This window comes from Mirounga angustirostris, unplaced genomic scaffold (assembly GCF_029215605.1).
Source record: "Mirounga angustirostris isolate CCGP_5_RB_7025 unplaced genomic scaffold, mMirAng1.0.hap1 SCAF_5, whole genome shotgun sequence".
Lineage (NCBI taxonomy): Eukaryota > Metazoa > Chordata > Mammalia > Carnivora > Phocidae > Mirounga > Mirounga angustirostris.
Window position 1 is genome coordinate 8,485,766 of NW_026991713.1, and position 21,403 is coordinate 8,507,168.

Consider the following 21,403-nt stretch of genomic DNA (forward strand, 5'->3'; position numbering starts at 1 on the left):
GAACCTTTACTCTCCAGGGCAACAACCGCTAAGGGCCAAGCAAGGCTGAGTCCTTTATCCTTTACGTGGTACACAGGCCGCCCACAGCTAACCAGTGGCCTCCAACTCCCACCTGCTTACACCTGGCACACCATTCATTTACGTGACTTTCCTGGATCCTGCAGCTGTTTGGAGTTTTCAACCCTTACCTAGCGTCTAGGATGGTCCTTCATGTCTGCTGAGCAGCACCCATCCCAACTCAAACTGAGCAGGGACCCAACATGGCATCATTAACAACAACATACTCCATTCATATTAGTGGAGTGATACACACCTACAGACAAATCCATTTTGCTGCCTGGATTATCTTCAGTTTGACTCTGAAAAAGCAGCAACAGGGAGGGAGGATTAAAGGTTTGAATTCAAAGTCTGGATCAGAGAAAAAAAATGGCATTATTTACATGAGAGCTCTGGCGTCCTACAGGCACTATACAAGATTCTTCCGACGTGAACCTTACACTGGGATGAAGACAAGATCACTTAGGATACGACTAATTTGATTGCTGTTGGGTGTCTATATTCCTAAATTCAATTTTCACACAGAAGTAGCTTCAGTAATTCTATGGACAGGGCAATAGTTAAGTAGCTGCTTAGAGAAATAAAACCCTGCTCAAGTTCCAGTCGGCTCAGGATCAAATTCCACGAGTGTCAGCCAAATGATGACAACTTCTTCTCGTGACTTGTCAAGTCATCAAATCTGGTAATGAGCAGCCAAGTCAAGCTATTTGTCTTTTGGCAACCAGGGACGGGGTGTCCCCACGATGTTCCCAAGAGAGAAGGAAAAAAAAAAGAGGAATCCTACAAGAATTCCTTATATAATTAATTACAAATACTTTCTCTAGTTATTTTGCTCTTGCTGCCGTTTTCAAAACTGTAAGATTAACACTGGTACAGCAGTAGTCAGGGAAAATTATGTAAGTTTTAAGGCCTGGCTCTTTCTTCCTCTAAGCGCCTAAGGAAAAGGATACAAGGACTACAAATTCAAAAGCCGTAAGCTTTAAATATTGGAGTATTTAATTAAGAATAAGTGAATAGAGGATAAATACTGCTTACTCCAAATCAGAAACATTGCTTAACCAGTTTCTAACTCTGTAATGTTGTATTCTATGTGGCAGCGGTCTTAGCATTTGTACTAAAAGTAAAAGCTGGGCTGTATTACACTTGTAAGAAAATGAAACTTACCAGCAATCCCATATTTGAAAACTGTTTGGCAAGAGGATTCATCCATGAATCATTGTTTCCTCCTTTCAGTGAGCACTACAGAAATGAAATATGTAACCTCAGAACCAAATTATTTTCTCTCACTTCATATCTGAGTTGCATTTAAGTACTGATTGAAAATGCAGAACCAACAGTTTACCTTTTTTAACCCACATTTCCCTCTTTAACTATGGTTATTTTGATATTTTATCCGTTAGTCTGAAAGATTAATAAGCTTTAGATCTGTGTTTTCATTCTTATTCTATTCGTCACACTGAATTAGAAGTAACTGGAAAAACATTGGTCAGCTGGGCTGTTTTTTTTTTTAAGATTTTATTTATTTATTTGAGAGAGAGAGAGAGAGAGAGAGCACAAGCAGGGGGAATGGCAGAGGGAAAGGGAGAAGCAGACTCCACACTGAGCAGGGAGTCCAGTGCGGGACTCAATCCCTGGACCCCAGGATCATGACCTGAGCTGAAGGAAGACGCTTAACCGACTGAGCCACCCAGGCACCCAGGTCAGCTGGTGTTTTTACCTTATAAACAGAAGGAAATATCAGATCTTCTAAAATACAATGTTTGCATGCTAGTACTTTTCCTTTTACTATCTCCTTGTAACCCGGTTTGTATTAGAAGAAAAGAAAGAGTTCAATGCTAGTGCCTGTTTGGAAAATAAATAGGCACTAGCCTGTTAAAACAGACTATTTAAGCTGGTCATTAGTCTCTGTGTGGATACAATGAGGACTCATCCACGCACCCTTCATCTGCTTGTTTCACAGTATAAACAACAGGGGTCCCCGTGGGAAAAAGGCCCTAACAGAACACATCTCTGATCCTACTGCAAAGGCAGGCAGGCGCTGAGTTTTTCTTTTTTTTTTTAAGATTTTATTTATTTATTTATTTGAGATAGAGCGAGCATGAGCAAGAACGGGGCAGGGGGAGAGGGAGAAGCAGGCTTTCCGCTGAGTGGAGAGCCCGATGCGGGGCTTGATCCCAGAACCCTGGGATCATGACCTGAGGTGAAGGCAGACGCCTAACCAACTGAGCCACCCAGGCGCCACTGAATTTTTGTTTCTTAAAGGACCTAGTTTCTTCCTGAAACATGACACCCAACATCAGCTCCCCTTTTACTTCTACGGAGAAGGCAGGTAGAACTGTGATGAGGCCTTGGTGGGGACGGGGTGATGGGGCTTTGTGCACTTGTACATTCTACAAATAAAAACTCTGTGTTTTGATGATATTTGTTATGTCAATTTTATTATTCTTTTTTTTTTTTTTTAAAGATTCTATTTATTTATTTGAGAGAGAGAATGAGAGACAGCACAAGAGGGAAGAGGGTCAGAGGGAGAAGCAGACCCCCAGCCGAGCAGGGAGCCCAATGTGGGACTCGATCCCGGGACTCCAGGATCACGACCCGAGCCGAAGGCAGTCGCTTAACCAACTGAGCCACCCAGGCGCCCCAATTTTATTATTCTTGAAAGTGAGTAAGTTCACTAACGTTAAAGGTTTTAAGGTCAAGAAAGCCCTCAATGGAGGGATGGGAGAATTGGTAGTTTTTGTTTAACGCAAACAGTTTCAGTTTTGCAGATGAAAAGAGTTTTGTGGCGAGATGTGGTGATGGCTGAATAACAGCGTGAATGTACTCAATGCTACTGAGCTGTCTGTGCACCTAAAAATGGCTAAAGTGGTAAATCTTACGTTATCTGCCTTTGATCACAATCAGTAAAAAGAAGGCCCTGGATACAAAAGGTCAGAATTGTCAGTCATGGGGCAGAAACACTGAATTCCCACTGAGCTGGATCAATTACATCTTGGGGCCACCCGAGTGGACCAGCACCTTTCCCTCGCTCGATTCCCGTCAATCAGCAGTCTCCCTCGACTGTCTTTTCATTCCGTCTCACTGGGAATTTGTAAATGACAAAAACAAAGCCACAGCAAGCCAGACAACATGAGAGTACAAAGATGCTGAGAAATTTACTGAATAATTACTTCTGTGACTAGGGGGAGGAAACAGAAGTCCTTAGAAGGGAAACTGTAACTGGCTGCTTAAACAGGATGCCTCCAAAAGGAACTACCTGTGTTCTTAGGCTACTGAGTTACCGTATTCAGCACAAAATGAATATCCTACAGCAAAGGGGATGAAGGTACAGCCCCCTTAGCCAACTGAAGACCTTCCAGGAGGGTACTTGGTATTGGAAACCAGGACAATATTCACTGTGAAATGTTTCACAGGGCAGCAAGTCTCCCATGTTGAAATTAAATATATGACTGCCCATTCTTTATTTCCATCAATTTATCTGCAGAAGGGAAAGAACGCCTCTGCTGAGAGAGTGGTTCAGGTTCAAAGACTTGTGCTAGATTGAAACCAAAGTTCTCATCAAATTACGCAGATCAAAGTGGAAACTGAGTTGCTCTAAGACAAGGAAAGTGACAATTTTATTTATTTTATTTATTTATTTTTAAATTAAGAAGGCTCCATGACCAGTGTGGAGCCCAGTGTGGGGCTTAAACTCACAACCCTGAGATCAAGACCTATGCTGAGATCAAGGGTTGGATGCTTAACCAACTGAACCACTCAGGCGCTTCAGAAAGCAACAACTTTAGAACACAACCCGGTATGGGATGTAGATAAATCAGCCGGTTGCTACAGCAAGGTTACGCACTGGCACTTCACTTTGTTGGGAGAATGGTTCTGGGTTTTGGAATTTCCTTAATCGGATAAAAACCAGTCATGCTGATCACCACTGGAGAAGCTATCTTTCTTTGGTTTCTCTTCTATATATCATGGGGACTTACCCTAAGGACTTCCTTGGCTTTAGAATGCAAAAGCATAAAACATTTATAAAGTGTGCCTTGAAAACTTCCAAAGAGTTATTATCATATGGAAACTAAAAGTGGAAAAAAATCTCCTGTCTTTGAAAATTCCACTTTGCTCACAGCAACAGCTCTGTAGTTCGAGGTTTCAAGGTCATGGGGAAGGAAGATGAGGAGTAAAGAGGAAGTAATTATTTGCTCTTGAGAAAGTATTTTCCCCCTTATTTAGGACCTCAGGGACTCCTTCCATTAGAAAATTCTCAGTTCTGCCTTCTAAGAATGAAGAAACAAGCTCAAACATTTCTAAAGTGGGCTACCTTCATTTGCTTCTTTCCTCCTTGTCCCCAGCTTGCTGAGTTGTGGGAGGAAGCACTTCCCTGAGAGCCGGCGGTGTTCCAGACTCCTCCATCATCCTCCTCTTCCCAGCTGGGATGGCGAGTTCCCGTCACTGGACCATCACTCTCCCCCCAGCCATCTTGCATAGATTTGGAATCTTTAAGAAAAGAATGGATCAACCCTATGTAATAGCTGTATATGACAATACCCACAATGATCAGTCCTTATGAATGCAGCATTTTAGGGTATTTGGCATCTTATCTAATCCATCTATATGGTGAGGCAAACATTCTAGCCCCTTCCACATTCGTATTACCCAGACAAAGGGAAGGTGTAAGTACAGCTTTAACTATAGATATAGAAGATCCTGAAGAAGAGAAGACATTTTTTAAACTGTGAAGGTTTTGTGATGGAAGAAGGGTGATTCTAAGGTTGGGAAAGACACGGAAAAATCCTGACAGTACTGCTGAAGTATCTCCTTGTGCCAAAGGTCTGGTTAATGTCTTCCAACAGCCATTTTGGATCTATTTCAAGTTTACAGCGTGGTATTTCCCATGATGATACAACCAATTTTACAGTGAAAATCATGATGAAATCATGGTCTTTATAAAGCTATTTCTCTGAAGTGAAGTAGATTCATAATTTTTAAAATGCAAGTTACAGACACAAGAATGAATTTCTAGGATATAGCTAAGACTGTACTTCATGGGGCGCTGTAAGAGTCATAAATGTCATACAATAAAATTGACAACAGAATTTATTATTCTTGTTCAAATTTTGAGCATACAGTATGACCACATTTTTAAATCAAAAGATAATTCCTTAAGTCTGCAGTATGGCAGAAAAGAGATGTTGGAATACTTTTTAAGAAAACGACAAACAAGTGAAACTTGAAACTGAATTTTTCAACTGAGGAACATCCAATGAGACATTCCATAGCATCGGTTTACAAAGTTTTGCAAATTACTGTGACTAAACATTGCCAGTTGGATCAAGGATAGCTTAGACTTTCAATGATTATGAATAAGTGTGACATGCTTTGTATAAAACACTCAAACGAAGAAATCTTTGTTGGGTTCAAGAAACCTTATGTGTTCCTATGTGGGTGGAAGTATGAGAGGAGAGACAAAGGGACGAGGAAGAAACAGAAGGATAAAGTCACTGAGTAGTAGAGACTGTGTTCCACAGTAAAAGCCAGGAAAGTCTTTTTAAAAACTATACTAACAAAGGGGCAGAAATGCAAAAGAGAGATGGTGAGCAATATTTAAATCACTGGCAAAAAAAGCACCATGTCAACATTTCAATTCTGGCCAGATACTAAACCGAACATAAAAGAAAATCAACAAAATTAACTTCTGACTTCTAGACTGTAAACATGTTAACATATGCACAGCTAAGTCACTGCCATTTGGTACTGATCATTTATCAAAGGTTCACGGTCCTCAGTCTCACTGAAACAACAGTTTAAACATTAGAACACCCCACCAAAATGTCTGGCCCCCAAATTAATGGAGACTCCCTCACAAATAATGCTGTACACTTACTAGGTTTCATGGCATTTGGAGCATTGGAGGGTGCGTTCCCCCAGCCTGTGGTCGATGCTCCTGTGTCATCCATTTCACCCCACCCAGGACTGCTTTCGTTTGGCTCACCCCAAGCTGAAGTACCATTATCTGGAGCAGGTGGTGTGCTTTTGCTCCAGACTGCAAAGAAAGAAAACGGCTCTCTAAGAATGATCTGTTAAAGGAAACATCCTAACATCCAGGGAGCGGATATGGGGTGGGGGTGAAGGTAGGAGGAAGAGGCACTCCTCTATTCTGTTGCCATAAATACGAATGGGTTCCACCCTCATGGAGGCAAATGGCATTGTCACTTTAACTTTTGGCCCAGCAATTCCACTACCAGGGAATTATGCCATAGATATACTTGTAAAGTACATAAAATTACATGTACAACAATGCTCACTGTATCACTGTTGGAGGCCATTTGGAAGCGACCTAAATATCTATCAAAAAGGGACTGGTTAGGCCAGTTGTGTCACCCATGAAATAAATACTGTACACAAAGCAAATAAAAGACAAAAATGTATGTGCTAACATGGAAAGTTTTAAAGTATGATGAAAAAAGCAAGGTGAAGAACAGTGTATATAGTACAATCCCTTCTGTGTAAAAGCTGTAAAGGATATATTTAGCTATAGGTATGAACAAAATTTTTGAATGAGACACAAAACTCTAAGGGGTTACCTGTGGGAAGAGACCCTAGGGGCTAAGATTCTTTTATTTATTATATTTTGCTTTTCTGTACAGTTTGAGGGTTTTTACTATATGGGTAATAATTTTTTTTCACATGTTAGCAGGTTTTATGCTGGACAGGGAATTAATGAGCAATCTTTATTTCCTTCTTCATTCTTTTCAATATTTGAGGGGAAAAAAAAAGAACCAGTTAAAAGCAATCATTTTCTAAGTGGCCATAACTGCATTCACTCAACAGTATGCTTACTTGAGGAGTGGAAAACTAAATATTAATTCTACCTTAAAAACAAAAGCAAAAACTCCACCTGAACAGGGCATCCCCTTAATTTGTTGAATTATATGCTTTATGGGGACATTCAAGTTGACGATGCCAAAGATGGTATTACTAGCACTACTTTTAATTTACCAGGTATGGGGTTTCTATTCAAATAGAGCAAGAAGAAAGTTTAATTCTGGGCAACTGATTATCATGAGAGAACAATTTCTTACATGAAGTACTCCACTTCCAGAGGTGATCATTAAAAGTCATCTGGAAAGTGACTGAGACCCTCCAGATCCCAGCTGTGCCACAGCATTGCCATGGCCCCTTCGAGAACACCACAGAATACTTCCCTTCGCTGGGGAAGGAGAAACACAGAGGATATGTCCACGGGTAGAGACTGAATGGAAATCAGGTCTATTTCTGCTACTATTTTAATTCTTCATTTTTAAATCTGGAGCATAGTTTGTTTAGCAAGACATGTTCTTTGGATTCTACAAGACCAATACAATTACAAAAAAAACCCCCAAAAAACCACAAGCTTCGGGAGACTACCACAGGGATGCCATCTTATTCCTTTTGCCAAGAAAGAACATTAAAATGTACCACCAGCATCTGTTATCGCTATCATTTTATAAAAAGAGAGCTTCTGTTAACAGTAGAGTAGGTTAATGTACAAAGATTTCCAGAACAAAGCCAAGTTGAATAAATGCAGCTTAATAAAAATGCCCTGGTTTAGGATTTTTCTTTATCAAACCCACAAGAAGCAGCCATTGCCTACCTGATGCTGATTTACTGGTCATGGGGGTAGGCAGGTTTGGTTCTCGAGGTGCTGGGCCCCCTTGGGAATTCTTATCCCACAGATTCACATTCTTGTAGTTGTAACTGTTGGGGTCTCCCCACGCCGAAGTGCCATCATCGATGTCCATTTTCCGACTAATTGACTGTGGGGATGGCTCTTCCCAACCGCTGGGTTCCTCATCCTTAGGGGTTACTGGCTGTGGCCCGCTGCTCCAGTTGGAATTGGAAGGTCGTCCGTTGCCTGGAGGTGGTGGGGGTGGGCCTCCCCAGGAACCAGAAGCCTCTGGTTGTGGTGGCGGTGGCTGCTGTGGCTGCTGCTGTTGGTGCTGTTTATTCCAGGAACTGGGCTGTCTGCCGGTCTCAGTCCACGCTGGAGACCTTTTGCAATCTTCCCACCCGCCTTTGGAAGCTAGGCTTGCATTCCCACTGTTCCCCCAAGTTCCAATTTCATTCTGCCCTCCTTCACCCCACCCAGACACAGGTTTACTTGCAGAACTTTCCCAACTGCTGTTTTTCGCTTGATCAACTTCCTCTCCCCAACCATTCTTCCCAGAAGTCCATCCTTGATTGGGCTGGCGTCCCCCTCCCCACCCCTGATCCTTGCTGGAGTTCTCATTCCAAGAGGAAGAAGTCTTTTCATCTGGTCGTGCGCCTCCCCAGTTGGAAGAGTTGTTCTTGTAGTCATTCCAGCCTCCTGTGTTCTTGGGGTCTTTCCACTCTGTAGAGGCTGAGAGCTCCCCCCATCCAGACTTCATTTGATTGCTTTGGCTGGGTGCGTCTCCCCAGCCCCCTGAGTTCTTGGTCTGTGTGGCAGCGCTCTCCCACCCCTCAGTTCCTTTGTCAGATTTCCCCTCAGGCCTTGGCACCTCTTCAATATCCCACACTGTGTCCTGCTTAATTTGAGTTTGGCCCCAGCCAGTGTTTGAGAGCACCCTGGGGTCCAAATCAGTTCGGCTCAAAAGAGTCTGTAAGACAGCCTGACAATCAGGATGTGTGGGCCGGTATGACCGACGGCCAGAATTATGACTGTCACTACTTCCTGCTTTGTGGTTGCTTCCAGTGCTTTGACCTCCAACTTCACTTCCTGTGGAGCTGGAAGATCTTCCCCAACAGGGAGCCTGGGCATTGCCTTGGTTTTCAGGGAGGGGGTGGCCCTTTTGATTGTCCCATGCTCCAGTGCTAGAATTTGGTTGGTTTGGACCACTCCATTCTCCAATTTTCAACTCATCAGACCCAGTCGGCTGTTTCCATTCTCCCTGAGAGACCCCAGATGTCATTTTGTTCCCTTCACCCCATTTGTTGTCATTAGAGTCCTGAGGGCCAAAATTCCAGGACCCACCCGTAGACCTGTTATTGTCCCAAGAGTCATTTTTTGACCCAGATGATTTCTGAACAGAAGCTCCTTTCCAGGAGTCCTCTCTATCCTTTCCATTGTTCCCATTGTTTCCAGAATTGCTTTGTCCAGAGGCTGTGTCAGTTCCAGAAGGCCCCCTAGCTGCACCCCAAGATCCAACACTCCCAGTCTTTCGATCTCCAGTGCTTTGTGAAGGGGCATCAGTGCTCCTGGAGGCGTTCCCCAAGCCCATTCCAAAGGGCATTCCCTTATTCTCCATGGGGTTTGGTGAACTTAAGTTCAAGGAGTTAGTGTTTCCATTTTTTGGTCCATCAGTGTTATGAATTTGAGCCTGTTCTCTGCCAGAGACAACAAAATTAACACCCGCATTTTCCATCTTTGACTGCTGTTCCCTGGATGCCTGACCTACTGTGCTAACCTGTGCACTGGAATTACTAGTATCCGTTTCCAGTGCCCCTTTCCTAGAATTTCCTTCTTGGACCAGCGCTGGCCAGGCAGATGGGTTGCTATTTGGGTTAAAGTTGCTGAAGCCAGAGCCAGGTCCAATTCTATCCTGACCACTCACATTCCTCCAATTTCCTAGTCCATTGTTGCTCTCTGTAGTAGAGTTGGAAGATTGAACAGGTTTAGTCTTAGGGTCAGATTTCCAGACCCCAAGATTACATTCGTTCCCAGAACTTGCAGACTGGCACTGGCTCCCTTTTCCTTTGTTACTAGTGGTGCTTCCTGGCAGAGTGCTCTTCTCAGAGCCAGGGTTCGAGGCACTGTTGCTGTCGGTGGTGCTTTCGGAAGAAGACTCAGTGTCTCTGCTGGCAATACAAGGCCACTCTTCCATGTCAGACCCGTCTACAATCACCTTGTCCCGGATGTGAACTGGGTTGGGGGAGGCTCCCGGGCCCCAAGCGGAACTTGCATAATTTGCAGCAGCAGCACCTCCAAGGGTTGACTCTGGGAAAGAGATGATCTGATCAATCACAGCTACACATGCACGCTCTCCCGACACCTCAAGCTCAAACTGCCCCTAAGAGAGCTCGTCGCGTCTCCCCACAAACTAGTTTCTCTACCCAGTTGCCCTTCTTGGCTAACTGTGCCACACCTGCTCTAGTCATCGCTTCTCTTTCATTCCGCTGGGGTGGCGTACTGCTAAGTGTAAGTCCACGACACTTCTCAAAGCTGTCCGCTTGTCATTCCTATCGACAGAGAAGGGCCTTCTTATGTCTCAAGACAATGCAGTAACATGCTGAACCTGCTTTCTATTTCCAATATACTCTAAACATTCCTGGCTAGAGTAATTGTTCTGAAGCACCCCTTCAGTTAGACCACCGGTGTATGGGAAGTTTCCAACAGTTTCTTCGTGCACAAGGACAAAGCTAAACTCTTTGGCCTGGAGTTTGATCAAGATGCTGCACAACCTGGGACCAACTGACTTTTCTAGTCTTATCTTGCACTACTTTCTACGTGGATGCCACACTCCTCGATAGTCCATGACTTGTGCCTTCTCGCCCTGGCACTATTCCACACTGGCAGCAACTGGCTTCCCTTCCTGGATTCATATACTGAAATTGGTCCATCTTTCTGGGCCTAGTTCAAGTGCCGTTTCTTCTATGAGGGTTTTTGGTTCTGTCTTGTTTTTGTTTTTTTAGTTCATCACCTGAAAATAACCCTTTCCTGTCTGGAGCCATTTTGCTCAGTGCTGTGGTACTGTGTTCACATCTACCTTCCCCCACATTAGCACCGGAGACTCCCCCACAAGCTCCCCCTCTTAGGCAGAGACCCTATCTTGCTAATGTTTGAATTCCTCATAGTGGCCAGTGCGTGGCTGCTCAGTAAGCATCTGATGAATGATGAATGCCCACCCAGCTAGATGCTGGGGCAGACGAGCATGAATCAGTCTGTATGCCCAAGGAACTCAGTCTTATAAATTAGTCTGGCTCAGCACATATTTTGGTGGAATTTGTCATATTTAGTGGGAAGAAAAATGACATGTTTTAACCCAGTAATTTCTTCTGAACTTGTTTTAGTTATTCTAACCAAGCAGCTTTAAATCACTATAAGGTTGAAAAAATATTACATAGAGCCATGTTAATAGGAAAGCAGAGAATCTCCAGCTCTTGAGATTTAGGGGTCTCCTTGGTTTTAAGAATGCAAATGAGAAAGTACTCAGACTGGACTCATGTCTACAACCAGGCTGGCTAGATTTGGCTGCAGAAACACCCGATGTGACCACCCCTCACATACTTCCTTTTGCAACTGCTTATGAGGGGCCCCAAGAAGGAAGGGCCATGAGGCTTTTTCCTGCCTGCTTTGGGCCTGACCTGACGGCCACCACAGAAAAGTCTGCATAAAGCTTGTGTAACCGTGAGGTTTCTTTCCTTCTTTACTCTGCACAAGAGACAGTGATAGAATTTTCTAAGGCAATTCTATGTTCAAACTCAGAACTAGAATAAAGCATGCTCAGTTAACAATAACCAATTCATTGTTCTTGCCAAGGCTTGATGATGTTCAAGCTCTGAATTTTAGTATAGCCTCAAAAAACATTTTAAGAGCTAAGGGGAAATCTGTTAAAAGCTTTAAAAAAAGGGGGGGGGGAGGGGATGTTTGGAGGTTCTTAGCTGTTAGCTGATTTAGTATTCATCTTTAAAAACTCTCAAAACTCGTAGAGCCTTTCTGCTGAAGATTCCTTATATCTACATCCAGTTTTGTTTTGTTTTATTTTTTTAAGTAGGCTCTATACCCAATGTGGGGCTCAAACTTACGACGCCAAGATCAAGAGCTGTATACTCTGCTGACTAAGCCAGCCGGGTGCCCCTACATACAGTTTTTAACAAAGCTCAAAATCCTCTGAAGAAACAATGATTTTAAAAATCTGGTAAGAAACTATAGAATGATATTATTTGATATCCCCCCTCCGACCAAGATTCTACACAGTAATCTAAGAGACGGCTGTCTCTAGACCCGCAGCGTTCTGAGAGCATAAACACAGGCAGGTAAGATTCGGAACAAGCCTGCGCACTAGTCTCACCTCCAACTGCAGCCGAAGCACACGCTGGTGCTGACGGCTGGACCCAGGGAGGCTCGAGGTTATAATGTGCTTGTCTGAGAAGGAGAAAAGGTCCCAAACGGCGATGACCAACAGCAGCCGCATTAGCCTCTCATGCCAAGAGCACATGCTGGATGCTAGCACCCAGTTCCAGAAGAGAGGTGCTGGTACGCGTTTCCTACCGGGATCCTCGCCCTGTCTTCTGAGTGACCCCGAGAGTCTAGCTAATGAAGGGTTTGGTGGCCTCTATACCGGGCAACACAGAAGAAGCGCCCGCTCTCTTCCAAGCTGCCGCGGAATCCACTCCCGACACGGATTCCTCACCTGGTGCAGTCCCACCGTCCCCCTGCAGCAGCGTTCCTGTCACTTGTGCGTTGTTTGAGTTTGCTCCAGGTGCTGTGGAGGGAGGAGGCCCTGCCCCACCCCCGAGGAGCATGCAGGACGGCGGAGGGGGCTGCCCACGTTTTAGTAACACTTTGTGGTCCTGCTGGCAACGGAATCGCGGCGGCACCTCCCGAGGCATGTAGCGGGCGGCGCTTGGCGGTTGTCCGTTCGGCACTGCCACCCTTTTGGCATTGTTGCCACCATTGACTGGTGGCGATGGAGAGCTGCCAATTGGGCTGGCGGCCGTTGGTTGGCTTAAACTTGGTTTCGTCACTTCGGGCACTGAAAGAGAGAGATTGGGAAACAGCCTTTGAAATCAAATACATTTTTCTAAAAGTTGTTTTTAAGAAAGCTTACATGAGACCACTTCCCGTAAGACAACTCTTCTTCCACCCTACTGTGGATGGACGTGGTCCTTCTAAGCTCCCCTGTATCTTCAGTTTCCTAGAGGTATGGCAGAGGTGCGGAGTGATGGTGACGAGGGCTCAAAGACAGCCAGACCACAGAATTCCATTCCATTGATTAAGGGGGAGGGGAAGCAATCACCATCAACTCCCCTATATCCCTGAAGGGCTGTCCAGCAAGTCTGAGGGTACATATGGGCCCCAGGCAAAGCCCTTGGTAAAGAAAGGTTCAAGGCTCTCAACCGGAATGCCCTTGCCCTTTATCCACCTTCTTAAAGACCTACCTCGGAGAAACTTTTCTTGAAGTCCCTGGACTAGGTAGGCAAAGCACCTTCGTTTGTGCTCCTGGAACACACTGTCCATCTTTCTTTACCATGAATTGATCATATTATATTGAAATTCTCATTTACAAGCTCCTCACCCAAGAGTCCCTCAAGGGTAAGGACCCACCTTTCTTTCATCTTTTTTTCTTAGGGCCTGGCACAGAGTAGACCCCCATAGGAAACCTCAGCCCTGGAGAATTACAAAATCAACTAGGTTTTGGTTTTTACAGCTACCTGAACTCAAACACTCTTGCTTCGCACTCTGTGTAAATAATTAGAAACATTATGAACTCTTTTGCTCATGTCAAAAAAATTTTAAGGGTACCTTGTGTATTTATTCCAACTCTTTATTTAAAATAAAAATTTCAGGGGCACCTGGGTGGCTTAGTTGGTTTAGCATCCGACTCTTGATTTCAGCTCAGCTCATGATCTCAGGGTTGTGAGATCAAGTCCCGCACTGGGCATGGAGACTAAGATTAAGATTACTTTCTCTCTCTCTCTCTCTCTCTCTCTCTCTCTCTCTCTCTCTCCCTCTGCTCCTCCTTTCTCTCTCTCCTGCTCTAATAAAGAAAAAAAAAGTAAAATGAAATAAAAATTTCAAATAAAACTAAATAAAAATTTCAAAATGTAGGTATTTTTCCTACTCATTTTAAAGAATTTAATGTTTTACTTTTAAAAATGGCAAATAGGAAGTCTGGAACGTGCCGGATGACCGTAAAGATATACTCTCCAGGACCCTTTGGTTTTCCCCTCAACCCTATAGAGAATGTTCTTCTGCACCTCCTTTGCTTCATCCTACCAAAAGACTGCCACCCTTTCTAAGAAAATCTACCTGGCAAATAGAGGCTGGCAATGTTACAGAAACAACCGTTGAGCCTGATAATTCAGATGATTCTGAGGCCCAAATCCCTGACATCCAGAGGAATGTTTGGGCCAGCTCTGGTGGCAGTACTGCTCTGACTGCTGAAATGATGCTAGGCCAGCATGTTGCTCGTTGAACTGGCTCCTTTATGGAGAGAGAGACATCATCAGAAATCAGGGGGCCCAATCTACTCCCACTGGACATTGATGAGCATTGTGAATAACAAGAACAAAGAGTAGGAGCCTGAAGTCACTTCAAGGCAACCCCTGGTCTAATCTTAGCCAATCATGAGGCAGTCTTGCGTCTCCCAGTAAGGAAGGGAAGTCAGAGGATCCACAACCTCTGAGTAGGATAAACCTATCTCTTGAGAAAATAAGTTGGTCATTGTCTGATATTATCAGTATATAGGCTCTGCATGACCTATAACAGCCGATAGATAAAAATAACTGATAAATGAAGATGAATTATTCAGTGATTCATTTTTTATCTGTGCCCGTAAGATTCCCATAGCAGATGGCATTCCCAATCCCCTTTCCTCTTATTATGAGAATAAACAAGAAGCTGGCAAGGGCTGGGAGGAGTCTTCCCAACTGGTTTTTAGGATGGAGGGAGCTATGCTTCTGTGAGGCTGCCTTGACTCATTTCCCTAAAATAGAGTAAGACATAGTACAAGCATCCTACAGCACTGAGGTCTGAACATCAGTTCTACTAACAGAGGAGAGGGGCATTAAGATAGAGTAGGAATTACTTTTACCCTCTCATTTCTATTCTGCACCTTAATGATTTGTAGGGCAAATCTTTCTAAAAATGAGCTGCTCAAAATGAAGGCATACTTCCTTATTTTCCATAGAAAAGGTCTGTGGCTTAAACATGACCTCTGTATCAAAGGAAAATACAGACATTGTGAAAAATGCTGGGTATCCTATTTTCTGATTTCCTTTCATTGACTTCCAAGAACTAATGACTGAATCTTTTTCCTTTCCCTCTCAGCGTTATTCTCATCTTATAGTTTGAACTTCTAAATTACCTCTATTTCTGAAAATCTTCAATAAAATGTTACTTTTGCAGAATGTAAGTATTTTTTTTTTTTTAGAAATATTTATTTATTGGGGCGCCTGGGTGGCTCAGTCATTAAGCGTCTGCCTTCGGATCAGGTCATGATCCTGGGGTCCTGGGATTGAGCCCCGCATCGGGCTCCCCGCTCCACGGGAAGCCAGCTTCTCCTTCTCCCACTCCCCCTGCTTGTGTTCCCTCTCTCGCTGTGTCTCTGTCAAATAAATAAATGAAATCTTAAAAAAAAAAAGAAAGAAACATTTATTTATTTGTGAGAGAGAGAGAGAGAGCATGCACGAGCTGGGGGGGAGGGGCAGAGGGAGAAGCAGGCTCCCCGCTGAGCAGGGAGCCTGACTCTGGGCTAGATCCCAGGACCATGAGATCATGAACTGAGCCAAAGGCAGATGCTTAATGGACTGAGCCACCCAGGCACCCCTCAGATGAAAGTATTCTTTAAGAAAACCCTGAAACAGGCAGGACCAATACAAACTACTATTTTCTTTAAATATCTTGATAGTACGAACATAAAAAAACAAACTTCTAGAAATGTTTTAAAAGTAGTTAAAATACATAAAAAAGACACTGTTTTCGGCTGAAAAGCTCCTAGTGAGTAATCATCAGTTACAATGCAATACCAAAACTCTCAAAGACTGGGAACACACAGACAGTGGCCACCAAGCACTGAAGAACTCTCAGTACCCTCTAAGCTCTGTCTCCATTTCTTTACCTTCTACTCACTTCTCAAACTCAATGCACCCTGGCTTCTGCCCGGAACATCTCCCTGGAAACCCGTCTCCTCATCCAACAACTAGTGATCTTCATTGCCAGTCTAATGGACACTCGTCGCATCCTTCCTTCTTTGACTTTTCTGCAACTTCTGACACTACTGGCCATTTCCTCCCTGTTTCCGTGAGAGCCGCTGAGACCCACGCTGGCCAGCTCTTCAGCTCTTCCTTTCTCTCTTCCTTTGTGGGTTCTCATACTCTTGGTCAGGGGTCAGCGAACTTTTTCTGTAATGGGCCAGACAGTAAATATTTTAGGCTTTGCTGGCCCTACAGTCTTTGTCATGATGACTCCACTGTTCACATGTAGGCAAAAGCAGCCACATACAATGTATAAACGAATGAGTGTGGCTGTGTTCCATACAACTTCACTCACTGCACTAAAATATAAATTTCATATCATTTTCACCGCCAGAAAATAGTTTTCTTTTATATTTTTTTCTAACCACTGAAAAAATTGTAAACAGACATTCCTAGCTCATGGGCAGTACAAAACCAGGAGGGGAGTCAGATTTGCCCGGAGGGTTATAGCTGGCTACCCCCTAATCAGAGTCGTAAGATGGCAGTTGAATTTGGTCATGAGTTGTGTCTTTTTTATTAAAGATTTTATTTATTTATTTATTTGAGGGAGAGCACGAGCAGGAGGAGTGGCAGAGGGAGAGGGAGAAGCAAATTCCCCACTGGGCAGGGAGCATGATGCGGACTCAATCCCAGGGCCCTGGGATCATGACCCGAGCAGAAGGCAGATGCTTAATTGACTGAGCCGCCCAGGCGCCCATGAGTTGTGTCTTTAAAAAAAAAAAAAAACCTGAACATGAACGTGGGGCCCACACTCTTCCCACATTTAAGTTACTTGAGTACAAGTTCCCCCATGTTCAGATTTTAACATTTATATGCAAGTGTTTCCCAAATCACTACCTCCAACTCAGACCTCTTTCACCCTTCTCTTCAGCCCTCCAACTTGTTCCCCAGCTCCCATTATCTCTTAGATCAAGGAATAGAGTCATCACCCAACCATCTTCTCAAGGAGGGAAACTGGAAGGTATCTCAGACTTCGCTCTTTCCCTGCATATCATTATCCGATCATCATATCCCAATGAACCAAAGCATCTTTCCGATGCCTTCCTTCCTCCACCACCACCACTGTTTCTAACCAGGTTCAAGTCCTCATTACCTCCCACCTGGACTTTTCTATGCCCATCTATCTGAACCATATGTCACTATACCTCACATTCATTCACTCTCCAGAGGTAGCCAGTTCCATCTCTGAACAAATTGCTCCCACCAGTGTTAGAATACACAGGTGTTTCTACAAGGCGTGATGCATACTGTAAGTAGTTTAGTTTGTAAACTACTTACTTGGGTGGGAAAATCCACCTCAAATCTTAATAAATTAGAGTAGACTCAAGGTTATCCCAACCACCAACATGCCTTTACTAAACATGCCTTCTGGGGTAGACTCAGAAGACAGAGTTGTGGCCAATGGACCACAATGGTCTGTCATCCCAGGTATGCTGATGGGAAGGTGCTGTCCCTCAGCTGTGTCCCAGGTGGGGTAAAGGTCATGAACTGCTACTGTGGATGACAGTATCTAAAAATTTCAACTTATTTTGAGCTGGAAGCTTTTCCCCGTTGCTTTGCCTCTCACCATCAGTACTTTTGCTATGAGAATAAGTCTCACTGAACAAAACACCTGACAGACATTTACCAAGAGACTGCTAAGTGTCAGACACCAGAACCCTTCAAATCTTTGAAGACCGTTACCTGAGCTTCCTCAGGTGGTAAGCCTTCCACTGAGGGTTAAGCATCTTCATGTGTTTAACCCTTCTGAAGGCGACACAGGCTCAAACTCATTGACCAATCTGTCCCAAACCCCACAGGCTCCACAGAAGTTGATTTCTGTCTCTACCCAGTGTGGTGCCTATTATAGGAATTGCAAATGCCTTCCTAGATACTGTATTTCTACAAATGGCACTTAAGGTCATGTCAGTCATTTTTTTCCCCAAGACTTTATTTGAGAGGGAGAGAGAGAGAGAGTGCATGCACAAGTCGGGGCAGGGGCAGAGGCAGAGGGAGAATCTCAAGAAGATTCTGCGCTGAACACGGAGCCCAACATGGGACTGGATCTCACGACCCTAAGATCATGACCTGGGTCAAACCAAGAGACAGAGGCTTAATCGACTGAGCCACCCAGACGTCCCAGGTCATGTTAGTTTCTATAAATCAGTCATTTCATACTGATAACTACACCATTAAGCCAACCATGACCCTAACATCTTTTTAACAAGGCAAAATTGCTATGTCCAAACTCCTCCATTGCACAGTCTTTTTAGTCCTGATCTTTTTTTCCTTTTTTCTTTCCTTTCTTTTTTTTAAAGTAGGCTATAGGCCCAGTGTGGAGCCCAATGCAGGGCTTGAAGTCATGACCCTGAGATCCAGACCTGAGCTGAGATCAAGAGTCGGACGCTTTTTTTTTTCTTTTTTAATGTTACCAAGAGACTAGATTTTATTTATTTATTTATTTATTTATTTATTTATTTATTTATTTATTTTTAAAGATTTTATTTATTTATTTGACAGAGAGAGAGACACAGCGAGAGAGGGAACACAAGCAGGGGGAGTGGGAGAGGGAGAAGCAGACTCCCCGCAGAGCAGGGAGCCCGATGCGGGACTCGATCCCAGGACCCTGGGATCATGACCTGAGCCGAAGGCAGTCGCCTAACCAACTGAGCCACCCAGGTGCCCAAGAGACTAGATTTTAATTGTTTCCACCATAAAAAAGAAATGACAGTTAGGTAATGTGATGTGATAGCTAATGTTATTGTGGTAATCATATTGCAATATATGAATGTATCAAATCAAAACACTGTACACCTTAAACTTACACAATTGACACTCATGTCAATTATATCTCAATATAGATAAATTAAAAAAGAAGAAAATTAATTACAAGCAAAAGAAAAAAGAAAAGAAAAACTTTGTCAGCTTTTCCAGATATTTTGCTAATAGGGTTCAGAATTTTTTTTTTTTAAAGATTTAATTTATTTATTTGAGAGAGAGTGAGTGAGGGAGAGAGCATGTGCTGGGGGAGAGGCAGATGGAGAGGGAGAGGTGGACTCCCTGATGAGCAGGGAGCCTGACCTGGGGCTCAATCCCAGGACCCTGGGATCATGACCTGAGCTGAAGGCAGACACTTACCCAACCGAGCCACCCAGGCACCCCTAGGGTTCAAAATCTCTTATCTTTTAAAACTCTCTAAGCAAATATTCCTCTTTTTATCTGGAATTTTTCTCCTTCTCAAAATAACCACCAGAGTTCTCATCAGATAATTCTTCCTTAGTCTTCTATAGACTTATTTGTGATAGGCAACATTTGTCTTCTTAGATGAATAAAACAAATTGAGACATGTCATTACTCCACTACATTTTTTAAAAGAATGAAATCTATTTTTTCTTTTTGATTTTTACACGATAGGCGACTGTTAATATTCTAAGGATAATACTACTTAAAAAATAAAACACTGTCAAAATAATGAAGACAATTTAGAGATCTCTTTCCACAGGATATTGCAGAACAAAAACAAAACAAACAACCAAACAGATTTTTATAAAAGAAGATAGGACGTGAAATGATGAAGATAATCCCAGGGTCTTAAAAAACACAAGGTTGGAGAGGAGGGAAGAGTCGGGACGCTTAACCGACTAGCCACCCAGGCACACCTTTTTTGTCCTGACCTTACCCTTCATCCTGTTATATCTGGTCTATTACATCAATCCCACAGACTCTTTCGATTCTAAGTCCAATATCCAACAAAGTGCAACATCAGCTTCTACCTTAAGTGCTTCATATTGTCTGCTACTGGGCCGCAGGCCCGCCTCTAGGCCATGTCTTCACAGAACCTCCACCTGAAATCTTATCCTATTCTCCAGAATTCTTTTTTTTTTAAATAATGGAAGATAAAGACAGAACATATAAATCAATCTATTTTTTTTCCTGAAATACAGATAAATCTTACTTCAGTCCTCTGTACAACCAGAGACTTGGCACCAAGAGACTTTTTTCTTATAGGGTCTATTGGGAACAGAGAGGCAGAGTTATGGGGAGACTGCCTAAGGAAGGCACCATCTTTGGTAGAGGAACAGGAGCCAGAGACATCAGCTGAGGGAAGAGAAGAAAGGGATTTAGAGTGCCCAGACAGGCTCTTGGGAACAAAGATAAAAATGTGGCCGTAAAGTGGGGCAAAAACCCAGAAAGATCAGGCCCAGTGCTAGGCCCTGTCTTCATATAACCTCTACTTGAAATCCTGCTATATTATCTCCAGAATTCTCATTTTTCCTCTCCCTCTACTTATGGTCTAACCTACTACAGAGATAATTCTTATTTTTACTTCTATTTTCTCCCTGGTTCCACTAAGTAAATTCCTTAGGAGACCTGAAACAGGTTTTCAGCTCACTTTAGGATTATTTTAATTTTTGGCGGGGGTGGAGTTAGGAAGAGTTTGGAAACTGTGGGGCTGTATTCCATTTTATGGTAGGTGAGAGAAAAACCCTAACTGGAAAGAAAATTCAGTAGTAAGTAGAAAAGAAAGTTTGATTTTTAAGATTTTGGCAGAGGGAAAAGGAATGTGTTTCTGAGAACAGACCTAGCACACACACAAAAAAATCTAAGAAAGAATGCCTTAATGGATTTTTGATTTTCCAACAGAAACACCACTTACCATACAGAGCAGCTTGTTTCCACAGCTCAGTTGGTACTTGGCTTCATGAGCATTAGAGTTGTGGCCAGGCCCAGGAACCTAACCACCATGTTTCAACAACCACAGAGCCTGGATTTTCCAGGAAAATGCCAATATTCTCATCTGTTGTCCTGATAAATCATCAGAAAGTCCTATAAACATAAATACTATGTGCCCAAATTCTTTCCTAGATAGTATGTTGGTTTAGAAAATATGGACACTGTACTACTATCAATAACTCTATTTTTATGGTAAAGTGTAACTTCTATTTCAAACATATAATTTATAAAGATACTTCCAAATAAAGCCCATTTTTGGGTTGGTACTGGCTGAAAGTACAAGGGGAGAACACTATTCTAATTAAGATAATTATAACTAATAATGGCTCTTATCAGTTAATTTTATAAATCACTACAAGGTCCCAGACTACATTCTCCCTTGAAATGCATTTTGATTAGAAATATATTGCAGTAGTGTCTAGTCATCTGAGAATCTGTTTTCCAGAACTAAGTTTCCTTAAAAACTAGCACTGTCTTTATTAGTTTTCCATCACTGTATGACATGCTTTGCCCTGGTAGTCCAACAAAAGAAAACAAAACGAAGAAGAAACCAATCATTAGAGAGCCTCCCATCACATCTTGGCCTATCCATTCATCCACCTGGACCTTCCTCCAAGTTATCACAGTCCTAATATGATTCCTTTCATCGGGGCAGTGGTTCTCAACCTGGTGTCACCTACGGAGCTTCTCAAAATACATCTGCTAG

At 43.2% G+C, this 21,403-nt stretch overlaps 1 protein-coding gene across 13 annotated transcripts in view; it reads right to left on the reverse strand.

The window, feature by feature from the left end:
• Positions 1-21,403, reverse strand: part of TNRC6B (trinucleotide repeat containing adaptor 6B) — a 256,919-nt gene that overhangs the window by 49,185 nt on the left and 186,331 nt on the right. For 11 of the 13 annotated variants that reach the window (XM_054506803.2, XM_054506805.2, XM_054506801.2 and 8 more), the window contains 6 exons: positions 12,420-12,761; positions 7,682-10,003; positions 5,933-6,091; positions 4,370-4,545; positions 1,222-1,296; positions 314-359 (listed from right to left, as the gene is read on the reverse strand). In XM_054506803.2, the coding sequence (XP_054362778.1) occupies positions 314-359; positions 1,222-1,296; positions 4,370-4,545; positions 5,933-6,091; positions 7,682-10,003; positions 12,420-12,761 (3,120 nt within the window). Of the gene's footprint in view, positions 1-313; positions 360-1,221; positions 1,297-4,369; positions 4,546-5,932; positions 6,092-7,681; positions 10,004-12,077; positions 12,397-12,419; positions 12,762-21,403 lie in introns of those variants that run through there. The other 2 variants (XM_064590578.1, XM_054506809.2) reach the window with 2 other exon arrangements.